This window comes from Neophocaena asiaeorientalis, unplaced genomic scaffold, assembly GCF_003031525.2.
Source record: "Neophocaena asiaeorientalis asiaeorientalis breed wild unplaced genomic scaffold, Neophocaena_asiaeorientalis_V1.1 scaffold226, whole genome shotgun sequence".
In the NCBI taxonomy this organism is placed as follows: Eukaryota; Metazoa; Chordata; class Mammalia; order Artiodactyla; family Phocoenidae; genus Neophocaena; species Neophocaena asiaeorientalis.
In genome coordinates, this window is record NW_020173037.1 from 11,075,343 (window position 1) to 11,088,493 (window position 13,151).

At 39.4% G+C, this 13,151-nt stretch overlaps 1 protein-coding gene across 1 annotated transcript in view; it reads right to left on the reverse strand.

Moving 5' to 3' along the window:
* ARMC1 (armadillo repeat containing 1) overlaps nucleotides 1–13,151 on the reverse strand; it is a 34,801-nt gene that overhangs the window by 18,920 nt on the left and 2,730 nt on the right. The window contains exons 2-3 of the mRNA XM_024742658.1: nucleotides 11,820–12,040; nucleotides 5,466–5,557 (exon numbers count right to left, since the gene is read on the reverse strand). Of these exons, the coding sequence (XP_024598426.1) occupies nucleotides 5,466–5,557; nucleotides 11,820–12,002 (275 nt within the window). The 5' untranslated portion in view covers nucleotides 12,003–12,040. The remainder of the gene's footprint in view (nucleotides 1–5,465; nucleotides 5,558–11,819; nucleotides 12,041–13,151) is intronic.

Consider the following 13,151-nt stretch of genomic DNA (forward strand, 5'->3'; position numbering starts at 1 on the left):
ATCAGTGTACTGTTTGTACAACTTTTCTGAAAGTCTGATGTCATTTCAAACTAAAGTTTAAAAAACTATGTATGTATAAACATATTTAAATGAAAACATAAATGGTGTTATGGATTTTCTTTTTTATATTTTTGAATTTTTATAAATAAACCACATACCACATACTTGTAATAAGATTTTAAAATAGTATTTTAAAGAAAATAAAATAACACAGAAGAAAGGCATAAAGAAATGAAGCACATACTTTTCATCCAAGATTTTAGCAAGAAGAATAGACCACCATTACTATGGCACTGTTTCAAAATCTAGAATTTTAGGAAGTTCTCTAGATGAAATGAGGTATTTTAAAGTTGAGATGCCACATTTTATTAAAGTGACTTTTATTTACAGCATACTTCATGTTAGACATTCACAAGTGCCTTTATAAAATACATTTTGTATCAAAAGTATTACTCCTGAAATACAAATTAACAAATGTCTTAAACTGCATTTAGATATCTTCCTAGACTGACATTTTGAAAATTCTCTTCACAAAGGGATCCAGGGTTAAAAATAAAATGTAAAAAGGTTCTAACCTCTAAGGACAAGTTTTCATTTATGGAAGATTAAAATTAGAACACAATGCCAGATTCATTTTGAGTGACAGAGAACTTGAAATTCTCTTCACAATTGAAGAACTGAAAGTAACAGTGACTTTGAAATCAATCCAACTGTCGATCTGTAAGCACCAATTTGACCTAAACATTAAGTCAAACCTGCTGTTGAATAACTTGCTAAAATCTCAGCAAAATTTTGTAGCAAAAAATAATTTGGTGATAAAAGGGCAAAAATTTCAATACACAGAATTTTCCCTATTTTATAAAACATTGCTCTCTGCTTCTCATGTTAAGAATAACCTCCACTCTCCCCACCTACTTCTGCTTTCTGGTTTCCCCTTTGATCACTCCAGATGAAGGTTTCTCTTCAGTCAATAAAGCAGCATCCCTCCACAACAGATTTTCTTTGTTCTATGGGTCTCACTGGGGTATGGGAAGATCCTTTTGCTGCTTCCCTAGTTGTATAGTTCCACAGAATCATAGCTAAATCTCCCCCTAACTCAGTACTCCTAAACAGAGAGAAAAACTGATACGAATCCCACCCTGACTGCCTAGCTGTCATGGGGCAGCCACATCAATGAAAACAATTGGGGTATATAATTTAGATCTCTTGTGCTATGGCTTACCAAGATGACCTATATAAGAATGGAATAGTGGTAAATCAGTCATCTGTATCTGCCAACAAAGACGTCAAAATGCAAAATAATGTCTGAGAACATATGTCTACAGTGTCAAAACGATTATGCATATATAAAACTCACCCTGCTCTATATGATAAAAACTTTTCCTTTTGATTTTTTAAGAATTTTTAATACAGGTACCCAAAAGAAAAAAGTAAATAAGGAGAAAATAATAATGCCAGAGCAATCTAATTTCTTAAAAAAGGAAAATGAGGGACTTCCCTGGTGGTCCAGTGGTAAAGAATCCACCTTCCAATGCAGGGGACTCGGGTTTGATCCCTGGTCAGAGAACTAAGATCGCACATGCCGCGGGGCAACTAAGCCCGCATGCCACAACTACTGAGCCCATGTGCCACAAACTACAGAGCCCACGTGCCCTGGAGCGCCAGTGTTCTGGAGCCTCCTCGCCACAACTATAGAGACCATGTGCCCTGGAGCCCTGCACCACAACTAGAGAAGAGAAAACCCGTACGCCACAACTAGAGAGAAGTCCGCGTGCTGCAACAAAAGATCCCGTATGTCTCAACAAAGATCCCGCACGCCGCAACTAAGACCCGACGCAGCTGAAAATAAATAATAAATAAGTTAAATGAATAAATATGTAAAAAAAGAAAATTATGTCCAAGCCATGAGATAATTCACAACACAAAGCTAAACATGCTGAACCAAAACCTGATTCTAATACTTCAGTCTTAATGTTTACAAGCTAAAACACATAGTTTTATTGACCTTCTGATAACAGTAACTGATAAATTCTAAGATGATTATTTTAGTAAAGAGAGGTGACTTTTAAGAAAGCTTGAAAGGTAACCTTCAAATCTGAGATCTCCCACAGCCAAATGAGCTGGAAAATATATACAAAAATTATTACGTCATATCTCCACTTTTGAGAGGGGTACAGGACCAAATTATAATGGCGTATGCAATGAATGCATACCTGTTTTACTGCTGGAGGAGCCAGCAATGATCACCACAGTGTCCTAAAAAATATACATCATTTGTATTAAAGAGAAGCTGCTTGTGGCAACCGTGGAGACCCACTGCTTGGATCTCTCTTTAAGAAGGAAACCTGCCCTTTGGCTACAGGGAGTAGAATAGTAGAGCCACCAGCAGTAGTGGCTTTGAGATCTCTCACACCATTCAATCCTTCATTCCAAGGCCTGACTGTTCCCAGGGAGACCCCACTCAATGCCTGGGCAGCAGGGGCACAATAGGGCCTGGCCATTTCTGCCCAATGCAAGACTGATCTACAGGGTAATCCTCGCTTTGGAGCTCCCCCTTGAGCTGTCAGATTTGCATTGCAATCTGAGACTCTCCTTGCCCCATTCGGTTTCCTCTTCACTTTCCTTTTACAGATGTCAGATCTGCATTGCAGTCTAACGACTATAGTCCAATCCTTCTTCATTCCCTTCTACCTCTACAGACGATATCTCACAATAAACCTCTTCCATTTCTAACTCCATCTCAAGATCTCCTTCCCAGATGACACTGCAAGATAATGACCTGAACTGACACAATACTTCTCTTATAAAGATACAAGTTGTTGGTCTTCCCTGGTGATGCAGTGGTTGAGAATCCGCCTGCCAATGCAGGGGACACGGGTTCGAGCCCTGGTCCAGGAAGATCTCACATGCTGTGGCGCAACTAAGCCCGTGTGCCACAACTGAGCCTGCGCTCTAGAGCCCGCGAGCCACAACTACTGAGCCCACGTGCCACACTACTGAAGCCCACACGCCTAGAGCACGTGCTCCACAATGAGAGAAGCCACCACAATGAGAAGCCAGCGTACCACAACGAAGAGTAGCCCCCGTTCGCAGCAACTAAAGAAAGCCCGCACGCGTGGCAACAAAGACCCAACACAGCCAAGAATAATAAATAAATAATAAACTAAATAAATTTATTAAAAAAAAATACAAGTTGTCTCCCTAACGTTAAGATGTTACGGAAAACCCCGAACTTTTTGGCCAACCCAATATTTTAGATGTATCTCTCACTTACAGATACACACATATATATGCACATACCACAACCTTAGCCAACCAAGCTAAGAAATTGTTTTATAGGTTAAATCTACAGTACCTCTAAAACTTGCTCTAAATGTTTAAAGCTCAAATTTGAAGCATATTTTAATATCAACATTAATTTTACATATAATTTCTTACATTTTAAAATTTTTTACCACGTATTTTCAGCTTCAATAACCAAACCTGTTAAAGAAATACACAATCTTAAGTTCATCATATGAATAAAATAATCCTACAGAAGGCTCCATATTATGCTTAATCCTGTCACGACTTCCAAAAGAATATGCCAGTTAAAAATAATTACATGGGGGCTTCCCTGGTGGCGCTGTGGTTGAGAGTCCGTCCGCCTGCCGATGCAGGGGACCCAGGTTCGTGCCCCGGTCCGGGAAGATCCCACATGCCGCGGAGCAGCTGGGCCCGTGAGCCATGCCCGCTGAGCCTGCGCATCCAGAGCCTGTGCTCCGCAACGCGAGAGGCCGCAGCGGTGAGAGGCCCATGTACCACAAAAACAAAAAAAAAACAGCTAAAGAGGGCTTCCCTGGTGGCGCAGTGGTTGAGAGTCCGCCTGCTGATGCAGGGGACACGGGTTTGTGCCCCGGTCCGGGAAGATCCCACGTGCCGCGGAGCAGCTGGGCCCGTGAACCATGGCCACTGAGCCTGCACGTCCGGAGCCTGTGCTTCGCAACAGGAGAGGCCACAACAGTGAGAGGCCCGCGTACCGCAAAAAAATAAAATATAAAAAAAATAATTACATGGCATTAAAACATACTAGGAACAAGAACAATGCAACCTCATATTTTATACAACACTTTAGAATTTACAGACCATTTCTACACCTATCATCCCACTGAATCGAGCACTTTTGACGTTGTTACTGCAGGTGTATGGATAAGGAAACTGAGGGTCAAAGAGACCATTTCTCTCAAGTCAGAACTGCAATCCAAATTTTACTAATGCAACTGACCTCAAACCATAGGTAATGATTAATACAATTGATGCCAGTCAATATTTTCTAATATTTATTCCTAACTGATCACCTGAATAAAAACAAAAAAAACCCTTCAGTCTCTAACTTGTCATTATTAAAGATCAAGACGCCTATCGGGGTAGCATGATTAAAAAAAAAAGATTATTAAAATAAAATTTATCTAGAAGCCAAGAACACTAAAAAAAAAAAAAAAATACACTGCCTTGGAAGTCAGTTTGGATGGCGGTCCACTGATATAATTTAACTTACAGTGCTTGGGAATTATAGAACTTTTGTGAGCACTCAAGCCAAAGAAACTGCAAGTTTTAAAAATCAGTATATTAAATGGTTATTTATTATAGTCTTAAAGGCAGTCATGTCTTGAATAAGATCAAGATACAAAGTAAACTAAGATAAAACCTCAGAAAGCATAGTTTTTTGCTTTCAGACACAGTGGAAATAACAAAACACTTAATCTTCAATTTCTAGCCTTCTACAAGGAAATCAGCAAGGCCTAGGAAAGGAGCAAAACCAGACGTTCCCAGAGGCAACACAGCTGAAGGACTACAGATAAGAAACTCAGCCTCTGTAATTTTCTCACCCATAAAACTATTATCTGTCTAACCTACCTCAAAAACCTGTAAATAGCAAAATGAGATGATAGATATAAAAACCTTCCTAAGGTGAAAGGTACAACTAAAAACCACCCATTTGCTAGAATTCAAATTAAATGGCCCTAAATCTCTAAGAGACATCGCAGTGATTCTCAGGAAAATCTCACCAAAAGCCCTTTTTGTCATGATACAGATCAAGGTTCTTTCGAGTAAGACTGCGAGGAAGTAAGAAAAGAATTATGTACTATACTATAATGCTGCTCATTTTCCAATGCCACCTGTGTTGCACTACTAGCAAATCCATTTATATCTACTTCACAAAACTTCATACAAGGTAGGACTGTCTCTTTTTAGAAATATTATTCATAAGTACAATGTGTATCAACATTTTAAATAAAATTTGAGCATTTTCATAAGGACTACTGTTAATATCAACGTTTAGAAATAATCACAACACTGACCATCAGAACATTTTTGGACATATAACCCACGAAAATATGCCGTCACATTAAGAGTACAAATTTCAGTAAAGTAACATGACCCACTTTTCTACTCCATTAGGAGACACTATCTATTGTACTTACTTCTGTATAACACTTTGCAAGCTTAGCATCATACCCAGCTCTCCTTTCATCTTTTCTCTGTTAGCACGGCACTCTGCCAAGTATCGAAGAGCCTACAGCGAGAGCAGGAATAGGTCAGTCCACATGCCAGACTACTCAAAATTAAACCCACTACTAAGCTACTGCAAGAGGAAAGAGTGAAAAACAGGGCTTTGCTTTTAGAACCAATTGGTTTTGAATGTTTAGAAACTCTTCTTTAAATGTGATAAGCAGAGCAGTCCTCTAGGGGACAAAAATATTCCTTTGAGCTGCAGTAGCTGAATCTGCTCTTTGAAATGAAGGTTCCCAACTTATCTGCAAGGTCAAAATTAGGCTGTTCCGGTTTCATTTTCACCACTTCATCTTGACAAGGATACAAGGAACTATAGTCCATTTATTAATTTCAGGGAGCAGTCCCAATAGCCATCATTTCCCTAGGTGCTTTTGACATATTAACTAAAATAAACTGCTGAGAGGGACAAAACATACAACCCCCTTTATGGAATGAACTGTTTCTAGTTTTATAAAACACCTTTAAAATGACTTTTTTTTTTTTTAAACTGAAAACCAAAAGACGAACTCACTCTCACAAATTCCTATTCTGTGAAGTTAACTTTTCTAGGATGCTTTTCTCTTAAGATTTAAAGTACATTTTTGCAAGTATTTCCTCCACATGCTGATTCTTGAGGGATTTTATTAGCTGTTCTACAAACTTCCTAATCTCTGATCATTCACTGCAGACTTTAGTACCTGATTCGCAGGAAAATACCTCTGTGAACTACACCATCCAAAGCTGCCCCCTCAGTTCACTGACCTTCTCATTTCCTACTAGTTCTCTACACTACATTTCCAAAGTGCCTGGTCCTTACCAAAAATGGTACTATCCATGAAATCACAAATCCAACAACCTGTCTCTGACTACAATCTCCTATCCTTTCTGTAACTAGTCTTACCTTGATTTTCACTTTGGTCCATATAGGATTAACTGCCAAGGGAACTGCCCTCCCTTCATAAAAAAACTAACAAACAGGACAACTGGATGAGAAGCAGCATAGGACTGGAATCCCTAAGAGAAATGATGAGGCAGATCCTACAACTGCCCCATCTTACTGCTTTGGAAGCAGTTCCAGACTGCAGCACAGGGAGAAGGACGCCCAGTGAAGTCCTGGGGTCTTGCCAAGCTAGGGAGACAGAGATGAGAGCTGGGGAGGTTAGGGTGGAGTAGTATAATAAAAAAATACATGTCTGGTCTTCGTCTAGTCCCTGGCATAGAGTTCCTAAAACCCTTGGAATTTTTTGATAGGAGTTTGTTATTCATAAGGAGGCCCTTCAGATCACACTTGGGTGAGTTCATGTTAAAGAAGTGAGTTAGGCTGTGTCCCCTAGATGGCCTCAGGAGGCAGCTCCTCACTACAAAGACCAAGTGATTAGAGGGTGGGAACTTTCAGCCCCACCCACTGACCTGGGAGGTAGGGAAGGGCTGGAAATTGAGCTCTATAAACACTCTTGAACAAGGAGATTCAGAGTTTCTGGCTTGGTAAATACATCCACCTGCCAGGGTGGTGTGCCCCAACTCCACAGAGACGGAAGTTCCTGTACGCAGGACCCTTCCAGATCCTGCCCTATGTGCCTGTTCATTTGTATCCTTTATAAAAATCTGGTAAATGCAAGTAAAGTGGCTTCCTGAGTTCTGGAGCCATTCTAGTAAATTACTGAACAGAGGAGGAGGTCACTGGAACACTCAATTTATAGCTGCTCTGTTAGAAACATGGGTGACCTGATACTTGCAACTGGCCTTTGAAGTGAAGGCAGTCTTGGGGAACTGAGTCTTAAACCTGGGGAATTTGATACCTAACTCTGAGTGGTTACTGTCAAAATTGCATTGTTGGTCACCCAGCTGGTGTCCACAGAGGACATTGGCTGGTGTCAGAAAATACCCCAGGCAGCTAGAATTTGCAGAGCAGAGTAACAGAGAGGAGGGATCAGCACAGCAAGACAGCTCCAGAGATCTACAGAGGGGTGCCCAAGAATCTATGGTTGAATACTGACTTGCACATGCCTGGAGTAAAAGACCAAAGGGCCTGGGACTAAAACCACCAGAAAGTAGGGAAAACCATTCCTGGACCTCACACTGGGCTGAGAATAGTCTGTGACACCACCAGCCAGCAGTGAAAAGACCTCACAGTGCAGGAGGAATCAGGGTGAATCCTCAGAAGAGCATCCCGTTAGGAGTCTTGGAAGGATCAAACTGATCCCAAGTAACTTAAGGGCAACCAAGAATAAAGTTGAAGAATATTTATAGGGACACCAAAACCTCCAAAGCCCATACGATAAAATCTGTGATGTCTGGCATCTGATTAAAAACTACCAGACACGAAAAGCAGAAAAATATGACTTATAATCAAGGGGAAAAAAAAAAAATCAATAGAAACAGACCAAGATATGACAGAGGCAAAATGAGAAATAAAAGCATTAAAATAGCTATTATAATTATGTTCCATATGCTCAAGGATGGGTAGAAACACCTAAGTATCGTGTGAAAAAAAATGGAAGATATTAAAAAGACCCAAATGTAACTTCCAGAGGACAAAACATAATGTCTAACATGAAAACCACAGTGGATAGGATTAACAAAAGATTAGGCACGATAGAAAAAAACATCAGTGAGCTTTAAAATGCAGCAATAGAAACCATCCAAAACGAAGGACTGCGAGAGAAAAGAAAAAGACTTAAAGAAAAAAAAAAGGAACAGTGACCTGTGGGACCACATGAGGTATCTAAAACACATACAACTGGAATCCCACGAGAGGAGTGACAGGGAAGAGACAGAAAAAACTTGAAAGAATGATGAATCACAATTTCTCAAAATTGATGAAAACTGTAGAACCAAGACCAACAAATCCCAAGCAAAACAAGAACAAAACCAAAACGCAAAGAAAACCATCCATATTAAGCACATTATAATCATTTGCTGAAAACCATTGATAAAGTCACAAAAGAAGCCAGAAAAAGGCTTATATATTATATGGAGAGGAACAAAGGTAAGAATCACAGCAGTCTGCTCATTAGAAATAATTTGAGCCAGAAGATAAAACAACATCCACAGGACTTCCCTGGCAGTCCAGTGGTTAAGACTCTGCGCTTCCAACGCACACGGCACAGGTTCGATCCCTGGTCGGGGAACCAAGATCCCACATGCCACTCGGTGTGGCCAAAAAAAAAAAAAGAAAAAAAAAAAAAAATGAAACATCTTGTAAAGCACCAGGGGAAAAAAGCCAAGAGCAAAACTGCATTACAAAAAACGTTAAACTTCTTCAGGAGGAAAATAAAAGACACCAGTAGAAATACAAATCTGTATTAAGAAATGAAGAAGGGCTTCCCATGCCGCGGAGTGGCTGGGCCCACGAGCCATGGCCGCTGAGCCTGCGCGTCCAGAGCCTGTGCTCCGCAACGGGAGAGGCCGCAACAGTGAGAGGCCCGCGTACCGCAAAAAAACAAAACAAAACAAAACAAAACTGCATTACAAAAAACGTTAAACTTCTTCAGGAGGAAAATAAAAGACACCAGTAGAAATACAAATCTGTATTAAGAAATGAAGAAGGGCTTCACATGCCGCGGAGTGGCTGGGCCCATGAGCCATGGCCGCTGAGCCTGCGCGTCCAGAGCCTGTGCTCCACAACAGGAGAGGCGGAGAGGCCACAACAGTGAGAGGCCCGTGTACCGCAAAAAAAAGAAATGAAGAACACCAGAAATGGTAAATATAAAATACACTTGATTTTTAAATCTTTAATCTCTTTAAAATAGCTTAGAGTAAGAGAAAAAAAATACTGTAGATCTTTTAAACATACACAGAAGTAAAATGTGTGACAAAAAATAGCACAAAGGATGGGAGAAGGAAATGGAAATATATGGTTGTAGGATTCTCACATTATACATGAAGTAGACTGTAACAAGTTAAAGATGTATAATGTAAACCTATAACAACCACTAAAAAAATTAAAAACAAAAAGGTATAGCTAATAAGTCAACAGTGAAGATAAAATGAAATTATGAGAACACCAACATATTCTTCAACCTCTCTGGGAACTCTGAGCCCCTGGCTCCCTCTACTCTCTCCTTACTAGGTCCCTCCATGACTTGACTTCTCTTCTTATTTAGCCCAGCACCTACAGTCTACTGTTTCAACTACTCTCTTGCCAAAATCCTAAACGCCCTTAATTACCAACTTGCCTGGCCAAGAATCAACCTCAAACAAATCCAACTATCTGGCTCTCAGGGCCTATGGCAGGCCTGAACCAGGGTGAAAAAGGAGTTTCATAAGCTGTAAGCCTCATATCAGCGTTACCAAACTAAGCAGTCCCTCAACGCTTGTGAACAATCTCACCATCGTCCTCAGTTAGCAACCTTTCCCATTTTCTGTACCAACTGTGAGAGCCTTCTCCTCAAACCTTTCCCACTTCAGCAGCCCCTTGCCTTCTGAATTTAAATAAGTTCAAGACTAGTCTATTTAGAATAAACAACCCCCTTCAACCCCAAGTCTCTGTCAAGAGACCAACACACTCTCTCCTCTCACCCTTATTCCAATTCTCATTGAAATAGGACCCAAACTAGGGGCCACGCAAATTTCCCCATTTGTTACTACTGTTCACTCATACCAATGTCTGTTTTGCCTAAATAAACGTCATTCTATGAAAGTAAAATAGGAAATCTGTATTATGTACTTTGATTTCTGAAAAGAAACAGCCTATATTATTTTTCTGTATGAACTTGTGAAATTACACTAAATGGGAATTGATCATGGGTCCTTAAGTAAAGGACAATGAGTTTAAAATTTTCTATGACAGTAATTTTCTTTTAAACTTTTTGCTGTGAAAATTTCAGAAGACACAAAAGTAGAGAAAATGTGTGGTGACCCCCATGTATCCATCATTCAGCTTCAACAATTATCATCCACTAGGCAATCCTGTTTCATCCATCTCCCCCGCCGTTAACCACACTGGAGCATTTTATAGCAAATCTCACAGAACATATAATTTCATTTGTAAATACTTCAGTATATCCCTAAGAAGTTAATGTTTTTTAAAAAATTAACTTAGTGATAATACTATTATAATACCCTGCAAAGCAATAAGTGGTTCTTTAATATTATCTACTGTCTTGTCCACATTCATTTCAAGTTATCTAAAAATATGTTTATGGTTGATTTGTTCAAATTGGGATCCAAGTCAGGTCCACATATTATACCTGGCTGATATGTCCCTTAAGTCTCTCTAAATCTGTAACAGTTACTGCTATGCCTTTCGCACACCCCAACTGCCTTTTTAATGCAATTTATTGTTCACTGAACTGGATTATTTGTCTTCCAGAAATTTTCACATTCTGTATTTGCCTGATTGCTTTGTATTGTTCTTTATCATGTTTCTCTAGCCCCCACATTCCTCATAATATGGTAGTTCCTTGTGCATTATTAGCTATTATCCTGTATATTTTCTCTTTTCTTCTCCTTTATCTTTCCTTCCCATCTTGTATTAAAACAAGTGCTACATCCATCTACTAATGAACAGATAAACAATCTGGCACACCTATATAATGGAATGAAGGAACCATAAAAAGGAATGAAGTACTGATACATGCTACAATGTGGATGAACCTTGAAAACATTAGCTCTGTGAAAGAAACAAGTCACAAAGACCACGTATTATATGCTTCCATTTATATAAATATATACAGGCACTTTTGCCAGAGATATACGCAAATACAAAGAAACAGGAAGTCACGGCTGCTTAGGGAAAGAGGGTGAGGCTGAGAAACAATAAGAGCAGAGTTTCTTTCTGAGGTGATGAAAATGTTCTAGAATTGATGGTGGTGATGGCTGCACACTCTGTGAATACACTAAAACCCATCGAATTGTACACTTTAGGTGACTTGCACGGTATATGATTACATCTTAACAAAACTGTTACAAAAGAAAAACAAAACCATAAGTGCCTCTTTGAGTGTCTTTCTGTACTGATATAATATAATCCTTAAGACTTCTTCTTAAGTGAAAAAAGGAAGTTGCAGAACATTCCATGCATGTAGTATGCTACCATTTGTGTCAAAGAATAAAAACAATATAGTATGCTACCATTTGTGTAAGAGGACTACACGTACATGTTTGCACATACAGAAATACATACAAACTTACTATTATTTGCTCTACACTTTTAACTTTTTACACTTTAACTTTTAACTTTTTACACTTTTAACTTTTTACCACGTCATCTAATACTTTTTCAAATTCTCCTTAATTTCAAAATTATAACACTGAGACTGAAATTACTAAAGGCAACTTACAAGCAGAGCCGAGTGGACGACAGGGGGGTTGGGATGGTCCATAAATAAAATAAGGCCGGGCAGACATCCCTGATCCTGGACAATGGCTCTACGGTTTAATGGATCTGCTGCTAGATCCCGGAGCTGGTTAACTACCGAGAGAGCATCAGGTTCTTCATTCATGGTGGAGGAGGACGAATTCATCTTCTATGCCATACACGTGAACAAAATCTTCTTAAATTCTGTAGAAATGGTTGGCAAAATTAGTTCTAGACTGGTGAGGCATATTATGGCATTTGTTAAATAATCAGAATCACAGCACTTTCAGAAAGAAACAGATGAATCTAAATCGCAAAAACTTAAGCATTTGGCAATTCCAGTCTGAGAACATAGGAAGCTAACTAACAACAACAAAAAATCAAGTTATTTACGTGTGCACAGTGTTCAAAGAACACGTCACCTTCATTATTCCAATAAACTTTTTAGCAATACATATTTTAACACCGAAGTACAACAAACAAGATCTTTACAGTTCAAACTTACAACCTTTGCTACACTTCTCAAACTGTAACTGCCAGTGTTTTTTTCCTCTAGAACACTTCTGGAGCCTAAGACAAGTGTCTCCGAGAAAAGTGGCTGGCTGACAGCTTTTTTTCTAAATCATCTGTGAACAAAACCCAGTTTACTGGGTTTACAAAAGATAACATCCCTTAAGAAGAAGGAGGGAGTCAAAGAAGGTCATGAACAAAGAAGCCAAGAAGGGGATCTTGCCCTGTGCCTCAGGCCCGTGGAGTCTGCGAGATCAGGGTGGATCTGAACCGAATCTAACCACACCTGTCCGTCCCTGAGTGGTCCAAACTCAGAAGAATGAAACAGATTTTGAGGTGAGGTAATTCATTTGGCAGATAAGGAAACAGTCACAGAGAAGTTAAATAATTTGCCTCAGGTGACAAAAGCTAGTTAGTATAGAACTGGGCTGAAAGCTTATTTATTATCTCCTAAACTGGTCAGCAGTCGTTCCACTTCCCATACCTTCCTTTTAAACTCAGCATACCTTTTCCCCACAAAAGTAAACAAGATATTTTAGAAAATGTAACATAATAAACATACAAGCAGAAATACAAAATAACAAGGAATAATTTTCACAGATGCAGAAAGTTAAAAATAGTAACTTCCATTAACCAAGTTACACAATATATTTCTTATTAGGAAGAATATAAAGGTGTTGGGGGAGGAATTCCCTAGCGGTCCAGTGGTTTAGACTCCGTGCTTCCACTGCAGGAGGCACAGGTTCCATTCCTAGTGGGGGAACTGAGATCCCTATGCCATGCAGCAGGGACAAAAAAAAAAAAA